General features: G+C 42.6%; 1 protein-coding gene across 7 annotated transcripts in view; it reads left to right on the top strand.

Moving 5' to 3' along the window:
- The window catches only part of LOC144820011 (kynurenine/alpha-aminoadipate aminotransferase, mitochondrial-like), a 785,209-nt gene that overhangs the window by 386,461 nt on the left and 382,348 nt on the right, over nt 1-16,400 (top strand). For all 7 annotated transcript variants that reach the window (XR_013607670.1, XM_078677676.1, XM_078677674.1 and 4 more), the window contains exon 7: nt 12,040-12,105. Coding sequence is in view for 6 of the 7 variants with exons in the window: in XM_078677676.1 (XP_078533802.1) it covers nt 12,040-12,105 (66 nt within the window). In the remaining variant the exon portion in view is untranslated. The remainder of the gene's footprint in view (nt 1-12,039; nt 12,106-16,400) is intronic.

The raw sequence follows: 16,400 nt of genomic DNA, 5'->3' as shown, positions 1-16,400 counted from the left end.
AATGCAATTGGTACCTTATCTCCCTCATTAGAGGTTAGGTATGTGAATCCGCATCTCCCTGGGATGACTCGGATCACAAGGTTGCGTGTATTATCACGGGTTTCTAATTTTGTTTTAATTAGCATGTCTGTTTGTAAGGATCTCAACATTTCTGTGTGTTTTTGAGTCCAACTGGATCTTTTAAAGTCTGGTTTAATTAGATCGTAAAGGGGTTTGACCCTTTCTGCGTAATTTGCAATGTATGTTCTTCCGAAATTTAGGAAGCCTAAAATTGACTGTAGGTTTTTTAGTGTTTTAGGAGCTTGGATAACGCCACATTTCTCTAGGAAATTGTCTGCCAGGCTTTTACCTTCACTTGATAACTCATATCCTAAGAATAGGACCGTCAGATGGGCAATTCTGGACTTTTTGAAGTTGAATTTGTAACCCTCTGCAGCGAAACCAAGTATTATGGTGTTCACTCTTTTCAAGTGAGTCTCCAAGTCATCATCTGTTAAGTAAATGTCATCGACATAAGATAATGCTTCATCATCATATTGTTGTAGTAATTCTGTTACTCTCGCTGAGAATACCCCCGGGCTATTCTTGTACCCCTGGGCTAACCGACAGAATTGTTTTTGAGTGCCATTTACTGAGAATGCAGTTAAATATCTGCTCTCTGGTGCTATGTTTTGACAAAAGAATCCATTGGAGATGTCCAAGGTTGTTTTGTATTTTTTGCGCACTATGTTATTCATTAGTGCAGCACTGTGTGAGTTTTGCACTGCAAAAGTTTTGCAACATGTGTTAAGGTGTCGGTAATCCAAAACTAGACGATATGAATTGTCTGGTTTGGAGACCGGAAACAAAGGGTTGTTCATTTGTGAGGTGCAAGTTTCAATCACCCCCTGGTATTCTAGTTGATCTAGTATTTCATTTACTTGTTTTTTAGCTTCTTGCTTAATTGGGTACTGCCTTTGTGCAGTAGGTTGTGATTTTAACTGGATTTTGTGAGGAGGAGAATCCTCATCCCATCCTACACGATTTTTATATAAAGCAGGTGCTAAGGCCACTGCCCACTTTCTAGCAAGTGTATATTTTTTATGAATCGGTATTTGATTCGAGAAGGCAGGCATAATTACTTCTTCGCCATGAGGGCACTCCCTGACAAACTCTGGTGGCCAGTCTTTTTCAGCTAGAAGGATGTCATAGCCTTTGGATAGGTTATCCCAAAATAGTCCCCTTATTTTCCTAGTCTTATCTCCCTCTATACGTAATGTTATCTCGTATATTTTGTGGGGCTTGCTAACTCTGGTATCTGCAGTTTCCACTTGAAGATATTCATTCGTGTCCACTGTCTCCAGATGATTCATCAGGACTTTGCGAGCTATGCTCACCTCTGCTGCGCTGTCTAGCATTGTCTGAGCCCATTCTCCGTTTTTCAGCTGTGTCCTCAGTATTCTCGGCATTGTTAACTACCTTGATACTGGCTACCTTCTTTTTGGGAAATTGTAATTTCTTTTTCAGTTGAGCAGGTTCCTTGTCTTTGGACTTGGCGTGCTCTTCTGATCGTCCTCTTCTTTCCGATTTCTGCGAGGAAGTCTGAAAAGATTGAGAGGGACGTGTATCAATGTCTTGATATCTATCAGGTTTTTTAATATTATCCCTATTTCTAAGGTTATATCTATTCCCAGAGGGTTCACTCTGGGGTGACCTTTGTCTCGGGTTTGGAGATTTCTCTCTTCGCCTAGGAGACCTTCCTCTGGACTGGAATTTCTTTTCTTTAGGATTGGATTGTTTGTTTCCATCCCAGTTCTTTTTTGGTGAATTATTATTATTAAAAAATATTTTTTCTGGACTTGTAGTCAGTTGCGGTTTTACTGGTATTCCACCTAGACTATCTCTGCCTAGTTCTTCATAGGATTTTTCTATGATTCTGGCAATTTCAGCTGGTTGGTCTGCTATATCTGTCTCTTTTAACCTCTGGCGGATCGCCACGTTTGCTGCTTCACCCTTTATATTGGCTAGTAATATAGCCGAGACCTGCTTGAAGTCTTTTAGTAATTTCATACCAAGAGTTAAAGCAGGTTCTGGACCGTATTCATCTTGTATTTGTTTTAGCACATCTGGTATTACCGAAATGGATGGAACATCGTGCGTTTTTGTGTAGATGGAAGCAAAGACTGTACCCCAAGTGTCACAGTCCTCAATGTGTGGTGCGATTCCCATTGGGAGACATATAGTCAGAATCCTGTGTTTTTCTAATGGGGTGGTGTCAGGAAACACCGCCTCTATTTGGGTAATTTTCTGTGCCAACCAGAATGGTATTTGTTCCCGTTTAGCTGGAACTTTACCTAGGCAGGATTGGATGTTCTGTGGTGTAATTTTATTTGTGTTCCCCTGGTGAGGGGTCAGCTGTGGAAGTTTAATCGCTGGCTGAATTGTTGAAGTCCGCATTACATACTGAACTAATTGTCTGTGAATTTTTAGTAGTTGTTTTAGCTGTATTAACAGCTCTGCTGCAGGCATTCTTTCGATGTCTGGATGTGGTGTGTATCCGGCTAGGACCGGCCACGTTGCTCCTGGTCTTCCTAAAGGACCGAGCCTTGTAATGTGATTGTTATGTTTTAGGGCGCCATCAAATAAGAGCAAATGCTCTTGGAATTTGAGTGGTACTTCCACCTCCTCGAAAGGAGTGTACTCATTAGGAGGTTCCTCTACTTTGTAATAGTGGAAGTACTTTGTTATAGTATTAGCTGCTGGAAAATGTATCCATGTATAGTATACCTCTGTCTGCCGATATTCGTGTGCCTCGATTACGAATATGACTGTGCCACCTCTAGGTGTCAGTCCATTTTCTATAAGTTTTAAGGTTATAGATCTCCTTTTGGCGACCTGGATGAGTATTATATCCGGGTCTGCTGTTTGCATGGTAGCATCAGCATCTGCTATTTCAGTAGCTAATCTAATTGCCTCTCTTTCATCATCACTCTCTGCCATTTTACAGACAGGATGGTATTATGTTTGTTTGCAGATCAGGTTTCTTATGGAAGCAGAGATTAGATGCACAATATTCTGGAACTCTGTTTATCCTTCAACGTTGACTAGACCAAGAACCATACATAGCAGTTCCCTCCTGCGAGGTTTTGGAGGATATTATAACCTTTCACCCACTCCAGACGTCTTTGGAGTATTTGGGAAAAGGGGTCTGAGTGAGAAAGCACGACTGAGTTACTCTAAATGTCTTACGTTAGTTTTATCGCCCTTTCCAAACGCGTTGGGCGCCATGTAGTGTAGCTCCTATTTTCCCAATAGGTTCTGCGCATTGGAATAGTACCTACAGCAGTAAAGGCCTAGGCCAGACGTTAACTAGGTCTACTACTGTCGATACTAGACTTAATTTTTGGGTTTGCCAGCTAAGCTCAGAGTTCGCTAGAAACTTTCTCGAATGTTCAAGGAAGGAATTAACTCCCCTGATTAGACAAGAAGGGATTTAGTTTCTGACAACCATAGAACATGACAACTTTGCTCTCCCCTAATCAAGAGTCAATCTCCAGAGTCGTGTGAGCACAAGGCAATTATTTTACTCAGTCAGTACGTGCATTCTTAGTCTCATCAGAATGTAGAGAAAAGGAAGAGACGGGCGTGTTCAATAAAAGATGTTATTTATTGATCAGTCTCTTTTCTCGTACAAGAGAAATGGATCGATATTATTGCAATACTTATAGTTAAGTAAAGTGCATACATTAGAAGCAATAGTATAAAATAATACTGTAAAAACATTTATATGGTTTCTGAGCCATATGATGTTTAAAATGATTAAAATATATTTACATACACATATACATTTGACTAAACGTACTCAACTGGTGTTTCTAAATACGCCTACCCCGTGTACCTGACCTAAGTCTAATACGTGGGCGGGAATAGAAAGTTACAGTTTAAGTTAAGTTTGTTTTTGCCAAGTGAATAACTAAAGAATTCTCTAGGAGGGGTTATTCAGTTCTGTACCTGGAATTTAGGATGAGTGAGGAATGGTATCTCTTTCTCTGCTCTCGATATTCCAGGCTGCCTGCGAGGGCTACCCGGAAGCGCCGGTGCTGGGTCTCTCGGCTTGAGATAGCAGCGCGCCTCTCAGCGCGTCAGGAAGGCGGGGCTGCTGCCTGCGGGGTCTGCTTCTGCTCTCGGCTTCGGCAAGTATGGCTGCTCCGTCTTGTCACCACGCGTGTGTTTGCATAGGGCAAGGTCGGCAATATTTATACCTTAAAGGTGCCGGGATTGGCGTAAGGATGGACATAGGTACGTCAATAAAGATGTCATACGACTTGCTCGTTAGCACATTCTTTACTAAAGTTCTCTGTGAAATCAAAACAATGGCCGCACGGATTATCCAGGTTGTCATAGGTTTGATTTGTTATGAGAACGTCGTATGCCTTATCAGGGGCTGGAGGAATGTCGCTTGTCTAATTAGATCTCAAGCGTTATGACCTAATCAGATAACACGTTCCTGTGCCGTAGTGTGACTGCGTCAGATAACGGTATCTGCATCATGGGGGATTTTCTTGCCTCATGGGCTGACTGTTAGTTAACTAGCTAGGTAGGTTAACCAGAATAGGGTCAGGAATAGGGGGATCGATTCAGAACCTATAGAAATACACGACACATGGCAAAATTTACTTTTCCACAGTCCGACTGCCGCATTTCGATGTGACCACCAGGCTGGCGGTTGAAAAGAAGTCATTTACACAGCAGCTTGTGCTGCAGCCCAAGAAAAGAGACACAGCGTAAATGAGCACTTTGTGCACATCCATGCAATGTGTGATGTGCACCATGTGGAGCATGACCCCCTGGCCCACGGCCCACAATGGATGGGTGCCCTGTTTGGGGGCCCTGTTTGGAGCCCCAAAAGTCCCTTACTGTTAGCCTTCTCTTGGCGGTCTATCCAACATGAAAGAGCTGTCAGAAAGGGGTAATCCCGGCGGCAGTGCCTGCCTCTGCACTGCCACCATTCAAGGGATACGATTCTGACCGCCGCACCAACAGGATCTCAGATCCTGTCGGAGGTGACGGTCTACACTCGACCTCCGAGGATCCGACTGCCAGCATCATAATGCAGCGGTCGGAAAGAAGGGCGGTGCTCCGACCAACATCATACTCATGTCCTAAGTCTCAACTGTGAGAGGACTGACTGAATTCAGATGGCTGCATGTTTTAAAAGGCTGTCAACCAAGGAACTGAACAGGGATGCCATCTCTCTGTCTTGTCAATTGATCCTGACAAAGCCATTTGTGCACATAATGAGAATTGACATGATAAAGGCAGTATAATCTGTGGGGGTATTGCATATAGTCTTTCTACATTTTTCAGTGGTATCTGAGCTTAAATTTCTTTCTCACTTTTCTAGAAAATAAAGAGAGAACTGAAATAATATGTAAAGTATAAACCATTGTGTAATTATCTGAGGTGAACTCTAATGTGCTCTTTAAAACGGAATCCCGTTTATTAAACTTTAAAATAACTAAACTAAATAAATATTCATCCATAAATATTAACATATTTCAGATCCTATATGAAACTATCAGTCTTTTATACATCCCTGTACACGCTGAAAGCTTAAGGGCAAATCTGCTCTGGATTGGGCAAGTAAACATTAAACTTTTGCTTTACTTTGACCGAAATCAGAAGATTGGTGAAACAGCTCCTCCATAATCTCACTGGGTTAGGCCAGAATCTGAAGATTATAACACAATAATAATGCTAAAAAAGTGTAATCTATGCATGTATTAACCTGTAATATATGACTGGCCATCTCTTCATTTCTTTAGGAAGATTCCCCTCTTCTTTCAACAAACTCTTATTTCCATATTTTAGCCTTCATAAATTGTTCCTCATTTCCGACCCAATTATCTTTGTCATCATTGAATATCTCTATCGCTGTCACTCTCAAGGCATAGCCAATCCCCTTTACTTGACATGTCTCTCTCTTTGTAGCACTTTAAAGATCCATAGCTTTGTATAGATGAGCCTTGTAAGCAAAAAACAAGAAAACTTTAGCACTCAAATCTGGGATGGCGACACTGAGATTTGGGCAAATAATCTGGCAGGGGGCAGAGGCATGCCGAAACTGGAGCGGGAAACTGGCTTGAGACAGTGGCTGTACTCATAGAGAGCCCCCAACATAGGGACACCATCACTGCTAATACAATGATAGAATTACAAACAGTGGGACATTGGGATCCTTCACCAGTGATCCTGGGACACAGCCTGTAACATTACTTAAGGGTCATTACTTAAGGGGCCCATTTTTACATATAAGACTCCATGTGGTAGCTGTCCTCCGAACCATGCCTGGTACTCTTGGTATTCTAAAAATATTTCAAAGGGGTATGTGGCATGCGCACTTATAACAAACATTACTGCAACCCCTATTATAGGGACACCCCTACCAAGGAGATGTGTGAGTCGTTGCCTGTAATTTCCCCCTATGGGAGCAGGTTGACCATTTTTAATGAACAGATTCGAAAAACATGAAATTCAAAATCCAGAAATCAGAAAACAAGAATGACATTTTATAAGTCAAACATACAGCAATAGGGAGCACCACGCTTGGTTGAAGGAAGTAACTAATATTACAACGGACTTCTCCACTATTTGCAATACTTCGCCTCTTGCGTGTCAATCAAAATTACTCAAACATCTAAATCAAATCAGTGCCCAACATTGGATGCCATGATATGTTCTCTAGAGCTTTCTAGAATATCAGAATTTCAATAAGGACTTAGTAAATGTGCCAACTTCCATTATGATGCAGGTGGTCGGATCCTCAGAGGTCGGGCAAAGACCGTCTCCTCTGACAGGATCTGAGATCCCGTTCGGGTGGCGGTCATAAGCGTGTACTTTTTTATATATATATATTTTTTATATAGAGCTACCACAGCGAGCGTGATCTATGCTAGGATTGTCGGAAAGATTCATGGAGCCACTAGCTAACTCACGAGATACACGAAGGAATCTTTACATTGTTCCCTTTCTTTGCCAGACCCCGCACCGCAAATTCAGTAACAGCGGTTTTGGGAATGGCTTTCCCCTTCCATGATGAATACATTGGAATAATTATTGTTCGTTTACCCTAAGACCAATTTGATTGACACTCACCTGACCCAGTCCGTGATACCCCCCCACCCCCGTCCTGAGAAAGACCCGCCGCTGAGGACCCCAATTACCCTTATGCATCAGGATCGAAACGCCAATGCCCCAAATAGACCTACACCTTACATCTGCCCCCCACACAAGATGCACAGATGATGTATATACTGTGACTAACAACAGTTGAAATAACATTTTATTTGCAATTGTGTATATGTGGGTAGGCTTGCGTTTCCAGGGAGACCGCCATATAATTCATGTTGGCTCCCTTCATTGTAAAACAAAAAAGGACTCTCTACGCTGCTACTGCTGTTTTTTCTTTCTGGTTCATCCTTTCACCTGAACACTACTTTTTCACGCTCTCTTGTTCTCTCTGGTAATAACCATGTGGCCATATGATTGTATATCAGCAATGATCATAATGTATATCTACAATAATACCCAATAGTTGAATGATTAAATTCGGTTAATTAACCTCTCTCTTTTTTGAAGTGATTATTCTCTATGTGCCTTTGATTTCATGTGCCAAAGACAAAAGTTGTCTGAATTTTAGTTACATTAGTCTAGGACCACTGCTTCCTTTACTACCTAAGAAAACATAAGCATTTCCTCGAAACTCCCGGCCTAAAAATGGCAGTCCAGGCTCTTGTCATTTCTAGATTGGAATAAGGCTGCTCTAACCTCTCAGGTTCACCCAAGACCTCTCTGGCCCCTCTGAAAGCCTGCCTCAATGCGGCTGCCAGACTACTAACAGGCTCAAGGAAATTCGATCACATTTCTCCACACCTGAATGCTCTGAACTGGCTTCCTCTTCAGGCCAGGTTCCAACTCAAATTGGCATGCATCACGCACAAGGCTCTTTACTCAAACTCCCCCGCATTTCTTGCCCAGAAACTCGTGATATCTGAAGGAACCAGAATCTCAATTTCTGCCAGAGACCTTTTACTCCAACCAGCATGCTTGCGAGAAAAACAAAACATAAATCAGGCCTTCTCTGGGGCTGTACCAAGAATATGGAACACACTCCCACCCGCCATTAGAAGAACTCCATCTCTGACTCGCTTTAAAAAGGATGCCAAAACCTTCCTAATGGGCAAATTCCTCTCCTAAACATTGACTTGAAATCACCTCTGCGACCTTATCTGTTTTTCTCTTACCTTCGACTACTACCTCTCATCTCGTCTATCCTGTTGCCATCCACCCGGCACCTCCGGGCACCCCACCCTGGGATCTGGGACACTCTATTTCTCGTAAAATTTACTTTTCTGTGTTTATCCTTAAAGCCCCCCCTAATTCTCTTGAATACAATTTGGGAATTCTGTAAAGTGCTTGGATACTCTTCGGGCCAAGTTTACTTGTGGTTACCCCAAATGTATCCCCCCACCAACCTCGAAATCTCTTGTATACATCTATGAATCCTGTAAAGTGCTCTGATACCCTAGTGGGTCAAGTTTGTACTCTATAAAACACAAATAAATAAATAAATACAATTTTGAAAAGATAAAAACAGCTAAAATCATAATTTTTATAACAGCAATTCTCCCTATCAAAGAGAGTGGTAAGGCCTGCCACAGTTTTAAGAGATTTCTAGCCTTGGAGAGTGTGGATTTGTAATTAAGCTGATATAACTGCGAAGGATTGTTGACACATATTTCCTTAAACATCTAATTGAATCAGTCGTACAGACCCGACTGCACATATCAAATGGAAGAATATGGTCTGGACAATTGAAAAGCAAAATCTCAGATTTGGAATGAATAATTTTATATCCCCCCCAAATCCGAAAAAGATTACATTTTTTAAAAAATATTCAAGATATTTTGTTTCTCTGCAGCCAGATATAAAATGATGTCATCTGCAAAATGCTTGAGCTTGGGGCTCCCGGATCTTGTCATGATAAAGAAACGAGAGGCTTTATAAATAATGCAAAGAGCCCTTTTGACATTGGACAACCTTGTTGAGTGCCCCATCTAATTTGTAGTGATCCTACCATTTGGGAGTTGATTATGATCTTCACTTCGGCATTGCAATATAAGTTCTTCAATAATTTGACAACTTGTAGGGGGGAAAATACGTTTCATAAGAATCGCAAACAGTATTTTCCATGGAACCAAATCAATAGCTTTTTCAGCATTTATCATAATAATTATTGCTTCTGTCTTTTTATTCGTAAAGTATTCAATTGCCTGGAATAGAAAGTTGGTATTACTTGCCATGGTTCTCCTTGGCAAAAATCCTGACTGGTCCCGATGACCACTTATTTAGCAGAGATGGTTATTATTGCTGCCATAATCTTTGTGAACTGTTTGTAGTCACAATTAAGTAGGCAAATCGGCATATATGATCCTGGATTGCCGGGAGGAATATCTTTTTTAACGAAGCATATTATGGCTGCCTCAGAAAAAGAATTGGGCAAATGACTTCCTCATGGTATTGCATTAAAGAGCTCAAATAAGGTTTCTATTAGTTGAGACATAAATATCTTGTAAAATTCGGCTGGAAAACCATCACAGCCACATGCTTTTTCACTAGGGGAATCCTTCATGACCTCTTGAACTTCCTCAACTGTAACAGGAGCTACTATATGGGCTTGCTGGACGTCTCTGAGTTTTGATATGATTGAGAAATTCATCTATGGAAGCCAAGGAAGGCAAAGATAGGCACAAATATATTTTCTTATAATGTGAGAGAAAATCAGCCCCGATATGCTCTATTTGGGCTACTGTTTGATTTCTATTTTCATTGAAAATTGATTTTATCGTAGCATTATTAGTTGTCTTTTTTAGAGACCACACCAGAAACTTGCCAGCATACTCGCTCTCTTCATACAACTTTTGAAAACTTGTACTTTGGTTTACAATAGTCTTAGAATCATATAAGGTTTTTAGAACATGTCTGGCTTTCACCGATCTATTTTTCGCATTTTGAGAAAAGTTGATTATGTATCTATGAACTGCTGAATAGATCACGCTGTAGGGCCATAGCAGTAATCTTCCTTAATTTAGATACTTTGGCTTTATAATATATTATCTCACCCCTAATATAAGCCTTACAAGCTTCTCAGATAGACATATAGGAGGCAGACCCCTGGAAAAGTATTAATTGAATGTGCCAACTCGAATCACAAACCAGTTGGACTGCAAACAGTACACAACTCACTGAGCAAAGTTTGTGTAAACTGTGTTTCTGATAACGATCAACCCCATGAAACACGACAGGGACAATTAGTAGAAGATCAAATCCTTTTGCTTTAATGAATATCACACTAGGAAAGGGAATATGCATTTTTAAATGGTTTTGTTAAAATCCTAATATAACGCACACAATATGAACTGTAACCATGTAAAAAATAAAGAATAAGGCAGTACAAAGTGAAAGAGTAATGTGAACAGCAGAACATATTCTAACATGGTTAATATATTTTTATCATTAACCTCATAGCTGCTGCCGTCCGCCGCTGTGATCCTCGGGGGGAGCAGAGCGGAGCGGTCTCCCCCCGCGGATTTTCGCCCGGGTGGACAGACCCGGTGCGATGACGTGAGTTAGAGCAGGGCAGCGCGCGCGTAGATGGCTGTGTAGGCGTTAGTTAGGTGAGAGGCGCCATTTTAGGTTCCGGTTTTCTAGGAGGCAGGGGCTTTTTAGGCGAGGCCCGCCCACCCACCCTCTGAGTAGAAATTAATAAATACCTTGTGTATGTTGTAAACAAACTTTGTATGACAAGACAGAGATGTTAATACTGTAAGATGCCACAGTAGGTCAGGCAATTGATGTATCCTTTATCTGGAAGTGGCGGAATAGGGGGAGGTCAAGATCTAGAGCGGACTTGACCGTCCTTCATGAGAGAGGGTGGTGGGAGGTACAGTATGGGGGAAAAGGAAAGAAAAGATGGAAAGTGAAAGATTTTGAAACATGGTGGAAAAATGCAAGAAAAGGAAGTTATATTTGGTTTTGGAACAATACAGTTATAAACAAAACAAATGCAGAAATAAAGGTTATGGTTTTGGTACAGTATGCACATTTTAATGGTTCTGATGATAAATGGAAAAATTGCAACTGTTTGAAGGTCTGTGGATATTTATGAAATTGCCTGATCTAACAAATAAAAGTGGCCTTTTATGCTTCCAGTGATGTCTGTCTCATTGCATTGGGTCTGGGTTATCTTGGGCGATGAACGTTCGGAGCACTACCTGGCTGGTGCTGCGAACGTTCAACGGCTGACATGGCCCCGCCCACTCTTTGGAACGCTCAGCACTGCACCGAAATTACGGCCACAGCTAAGGCGTTAACACCCTTATGTGCTATTTCTAGGCACTAAATCCAGCAGATTAGCAAGTAAACCAGCTAGTCTAAGGTTTAAAGGTTGGGCGACTCACATACCTGATTCAGCACAATGGGCCTATTGTTTCGTCTGAATAGCAAGACTGCCGTTTCTGTCACCAAGGCCACTGTAAATATATAAAAATAAGCACAAGCAATGAAGCAGCAAGTGAAGGCCACTCGCCTCACATCAAGATTTGTTAGAATGTGTGCTGAAGTCATACGCATTATCACTGGCATGAAGGTCCTCTTTACCCCCTGACCTACTTAGTACAATTGTATAAGACGTTATATGAAGCCTGTTGAATATGAGCGCAATAAACAATATGAAATGGAGAGAGATCGGATTGAAACATGCAATCATTAGCTGTCTGGAAATTCTATTTGTTAATAACGCATAGCAGTGATATGCTCAGCAGAAAGGAATAAACATCATGAATATATTTGCATAAGTTTGATTATAATACGTGTGTGACATATTTGCAGAAACAAACAGCATGCTAAGAAGGTGCATTCGATCTAATCATAGTCATTCACTTTATTATTTTACTAAAACTTTCATACAAAAGTTCACATTCGTTTTGCTCTCTTTTTTAGATTGCGAGAGAATATGACTTCCTTATTGTAGAAGACGATCCATATTTTTACCTTCAATTTACCAAGGTAAGCCTCTGCTTATATGGTATTATTTATCATTAATGTATTTAAGAATTTTAAAAGCATGGTTTCCTTTTAGTTACTTGAGATCAGCATTTTTGAGGCCCAGACCAAGTAGTATTTGTGGGCCCCCCAGTTTGGGATTTACTTCTATACACCGGGAAAATTGAAAGAACACATTGAAGTAGCAAAAGAAGGCTGCTGATGATAGCCTGGGCAGTAACATAGAGTGGCTGGGTGATCATGTAGGGGCTGCAACAGGTGGAAGGTGAGTTATCGAAATGAGCTGCAGGCAGTGGTTAATGGGCGATCAGGTCAGGCCTGCAAGATCAGTGTATGTAACAACAAGGGGGGTTAAGAGGATGGGATCAAATGTTGACCCTTAGGCTCAATTTACCATTCAGAGGAAGTAGAATGGAAGGTCCAACCTGAGTCAGAGCCCAGAATAGCAATGCCTAGCAAAAGGGGGGACTCAGTTGTTCCTAAGAAAAGAAACGAGTGCTACGGTCACGGGAGGAAAAAGGTAGATATGAGGGTAGTGCTCAGTGGAGGACAACCCTGGGCATCCCATTAGTTGGAATGAATGGCCTCACACACTCTTGCAAGTGTCATGCTTCATCATCGGCCGTTGCTCCTCGTTGGACAGGCGGTGCAATGTCCAACGGGCTCACCTCTAGGAGGGGCTCTTTACCGGAGATCTTTTTTCCAACAGCCTGTGGGTGAAGTGCAAGTGAGGGGCCAGATAAGACGTGAATAGTGCAGGTGGGTGTGTTAAAATATAGCAAGGGATACCGGAGAGCAATTTATTCAGGTGGTTCCCATGCTATAAGTAAAACCAGTGGGTAGCCTATGATCGCCAGAAGTTAGGTTCTGTATCACGATCTAGGACTACAGGGCGTACTGTGAGGTCAACATGTTTCTCGCTTCTGCGATTCTGCTGCGATTCTTCAGGACCTAATTGAATTAATAATACATCTATCACATGGAAGGACCTCTAAGAGTGTCAATCTCTGAACATCATTGTTAGTTAATGTTGTACTACCTGGTTGATACTGCTCTTGCCTAGAGGAGACAAAAGGAAGAGTTATCAAAATACAAGGACAACAGTTTCCCATTCTTGACCGTGAGCACACTGTGGTTGTGTGAAGAGAAGTGACTCAGTGGCTGTGATATTCAGTGAGCAGTGACCGCTAAGTATCAACTCCATTCACATGTACCACATCTCACCTCTAATTTATTTACAACTAATAAAAATTAAAATGAAATACAATTAAAAATAAAAGGTAAAACATGATTGCAGCAGTTTTTCAAGGTGTCTGTTCAGTAAAACCCAATGGGGTTTCTTTTATACTCACCTACAGGTCAAGGAGTACAGGTGTCAACAGTACCCGGTAGGTGTGACTTCAAGGGAGAGAGCCAATAGGGGTTTAATGGCTAGGGGAAGATAGAAGCATGGATTTTCAAAACCTGTCATGGGCCCCTACATATTAAGGTGTTAGATCATTCAGAAATGGAAAGCCAAATATTTCGCTAAATATCTCACACTGTTAGAACATGCCCTTCAATGTAGAGGTTCCGCTTTATCCACTCATCCTGCTAATATTATGTAGGACAAAGGGTCTATATACAGTCTCATGGCAACAACAATGCCTCGGTATGTTGCTGGCCATTTAGAAATTCGTATTTAAGCAATCTAAATGAGAATGCTTAGCGTGCAGAGTGGGCACACAAGGTTCCGCTCGTATGCCCTGCTGACCGCTTGTTCAGGTTGCGGTCTTAACCGATCCTCGGTGTCTAGTAATCAGCCACACTCGTGTCGGCCGATTCAGGGGCGCCCACCTTGCCTGCAGCCGCGCCCAACGCTCTCGCGCTGAACAGGATGTCAGATATAACTACAGTCACCTCGCTGCGCTCCCTGGGGCTGCTAACTCTAATGCGCCACGCACTTACTTCTCAGAGCCTTGGTCCAAGCTCTTGTGCCTACCCATCACTACCGGGATCCGGATAGTGCCGGGTTCCCGGTGCAGTGGTGTTTTGTTAACGTTGTGGGGCGTCACCCGCGCAGCTCGTGTGTCACGTGGTTGGCTGTATTCGCGTGGGCGCCATCTTGGAGCGGGGTGCTACTAGCGCGTCCACACTTGAAATTCAAAGGTTTTGTCATGCAGTAGGGTATTAATATCCTACCCCTGTGATGGTACGTGTCACACGGAGGCCTACTAATCGCAGGGTCGGTCAGTACGTTCTCTTTTATTTTGAGTAAGGCACTTCATGTATCGTTTTATACACGGATGCTACTAATGGCGCCATCTTTGAATGGTGCTAGACCGGGCTTCTCTAGATTACCGCCCTAGTCGCTCCATGTGTGTTGTCTACGGAGTTAATATTGATGTACATTGCATTGAAGTAAGAAATACTAGTATGGATAGGCACCCCAGTGAATGCAGTGTCACATGGTTTGATGGAACTATTTCGGTCGCCATCTTGGAGCAGGCAATACGATTGCGTCCACAATTCAAAATATGTGGGGTGGCATTACAGTCGGGTGTTAGTATCACAACACTCTGGCGGTGTGAGTCCCCCTATATTGCTCATGTTGGTCAATGCTCTTATGTAAAAACAGCATTTAGGCAAGGTACCTCATGTCTCATGTGTGGCAGGAAACTTAGGTGCCACACGGAAAGGGTGAATCCTTACCTCTAGAGCTCGCCATGTACTATACAAAGGTTAGGCAAAATAACTGGGAAGATATGGCGTGGCTGTGTCCAAAAAGCTTATAATTCAGACAAAAGGGGATAAATAGGGTTAAATATGTACCCTGTCTGGGGCGTAGTCCATCCATGCAATCATAGACTACCCCACGGAATATCTTCGTTGAGTCCCCGCTTGTCTGAGGATAACCTATGAACCCAACGTTGCTCTTTGTGGAATAGGTCCTGTTTGGACCTGCTGTTGGGTGTCTCAAGAATGACCCACCTGATGGAGTCGGCAGTGTGGTTGTGTTCCAGGAAGTGGCGGCACATCTTAGTATTAGTCTTTTTGCATCGTATATTGCTACGATGTTCCGATACACGAATTTTGACCGGTCTGGTGGTCATGCCCACATATTGTAATTCACAGGGGCACATGATGAGGTAAACACAATTGGAGGAGTTACAATTGGTATGGTTGCGGATTTCCCAAGTGAATGTCTCTGTTAAGTTAATAGACTTAGTGACCTTGGTAAAGGGGCAGACGCTGCAGGAACCACACGGGTAGTGTCCCTTGACTGGAGGGAGTTGCCAGAGTGTGTTCTGTCTGCGGACTGTACTCTGTTTAGGTCTGGTGTGAACCAAGACATCTTTTATGTTACTTGACCTTTTAAACGCAAACCTGGGGATCTCCAAGGTCAGTTCTCCTGTATTAAGTATTTGCCAATGTTTCTTGACAATTCGTTTAATGTCATTAGAGATAGGTGAAAAGGTGGTAACACAAGTCAGGGGCATGGTCTCTTGTGAGGCTCTGGTGTTGACCTCTAGGAGTGCCTCTCTGTTATTGTTCTGCGCTCGCTTTCGTGCTTTGTAGATTTCCCTGGTGGGGTAACCTCTGTCTTTCAAATTTCGTGAAAGAATACTAGACTCATTCCTGTAGTCAGTGAGGTAGGTGCAATTGCGCCTTACCCGCAGGAATTGCCCGAAAGGGAGGTTCAGTCTCAAGGCTCTTGGATGGTGGCTGGTGAAGAGTAATAGGCTATTCCTGTCCGTGGGTTTCCGGTACATCGTAGTATTGATCTTGCCCCTTTCCAATCTGATGGTAAGGTCCAGGAATGCTATCCTGGAGTCTGAGGCCGTGATTGTGAAGGTCAGGAAGTTATTCAGGGCATTCAGCCACGCGAAAAACTCCAGGTACTGGTGTGTTGTCCCTGCCCATAGTATGAGGATGTCATCAATGAACCTCCTCCATAGTATAATGTTAGAATGGTAGGGGTTCATTGGTCCATTGATGTACTGTTCCTCAAAATCTGCCATGTAGAGGCATGCCACCGAAGGAGCAAAGGTGCTGCCCATGGATGTGCCCTGGGTCTGTTGGTAATACTGTCCTTTGAATTCGAAGAAATTCTTCGTCAGGGCAAGTTCAGCACACTCCATGATGAAACAAGGTGGAGTTGCCGATCAGTGCCCAGGTAATGAGCAGACAGACATAGAGATGGAAGTTTGCCCTCTTATGCCAAGACTCGTCCCGGCAAGGAAATATTTACCAGTGGGTGACAGTATGGGCATTCTCTGTGTCACAGGTTGGGCAGACTTTCACAGACAGTGTGTAAC

The sequence above is a fragment of the Lissotriton helveticus genome, chromosome 2_1 (genome assembly GCF_964261635.1).
Source record: "Lissotriton helveticus chromosome 2_1, aLisHel1.1, whole genome shotgun sequence".
Taxonomy (NCBI): domain Eukaryota; kingdom Metazoa; phylum Chordata; class Amphibia; order Caudata; family Salamandridae; genus Lissotriton; species Lissotriton helveticus.
This window is presented reverse-complemented; position numbering and strand designations above follow the sequence as displayed.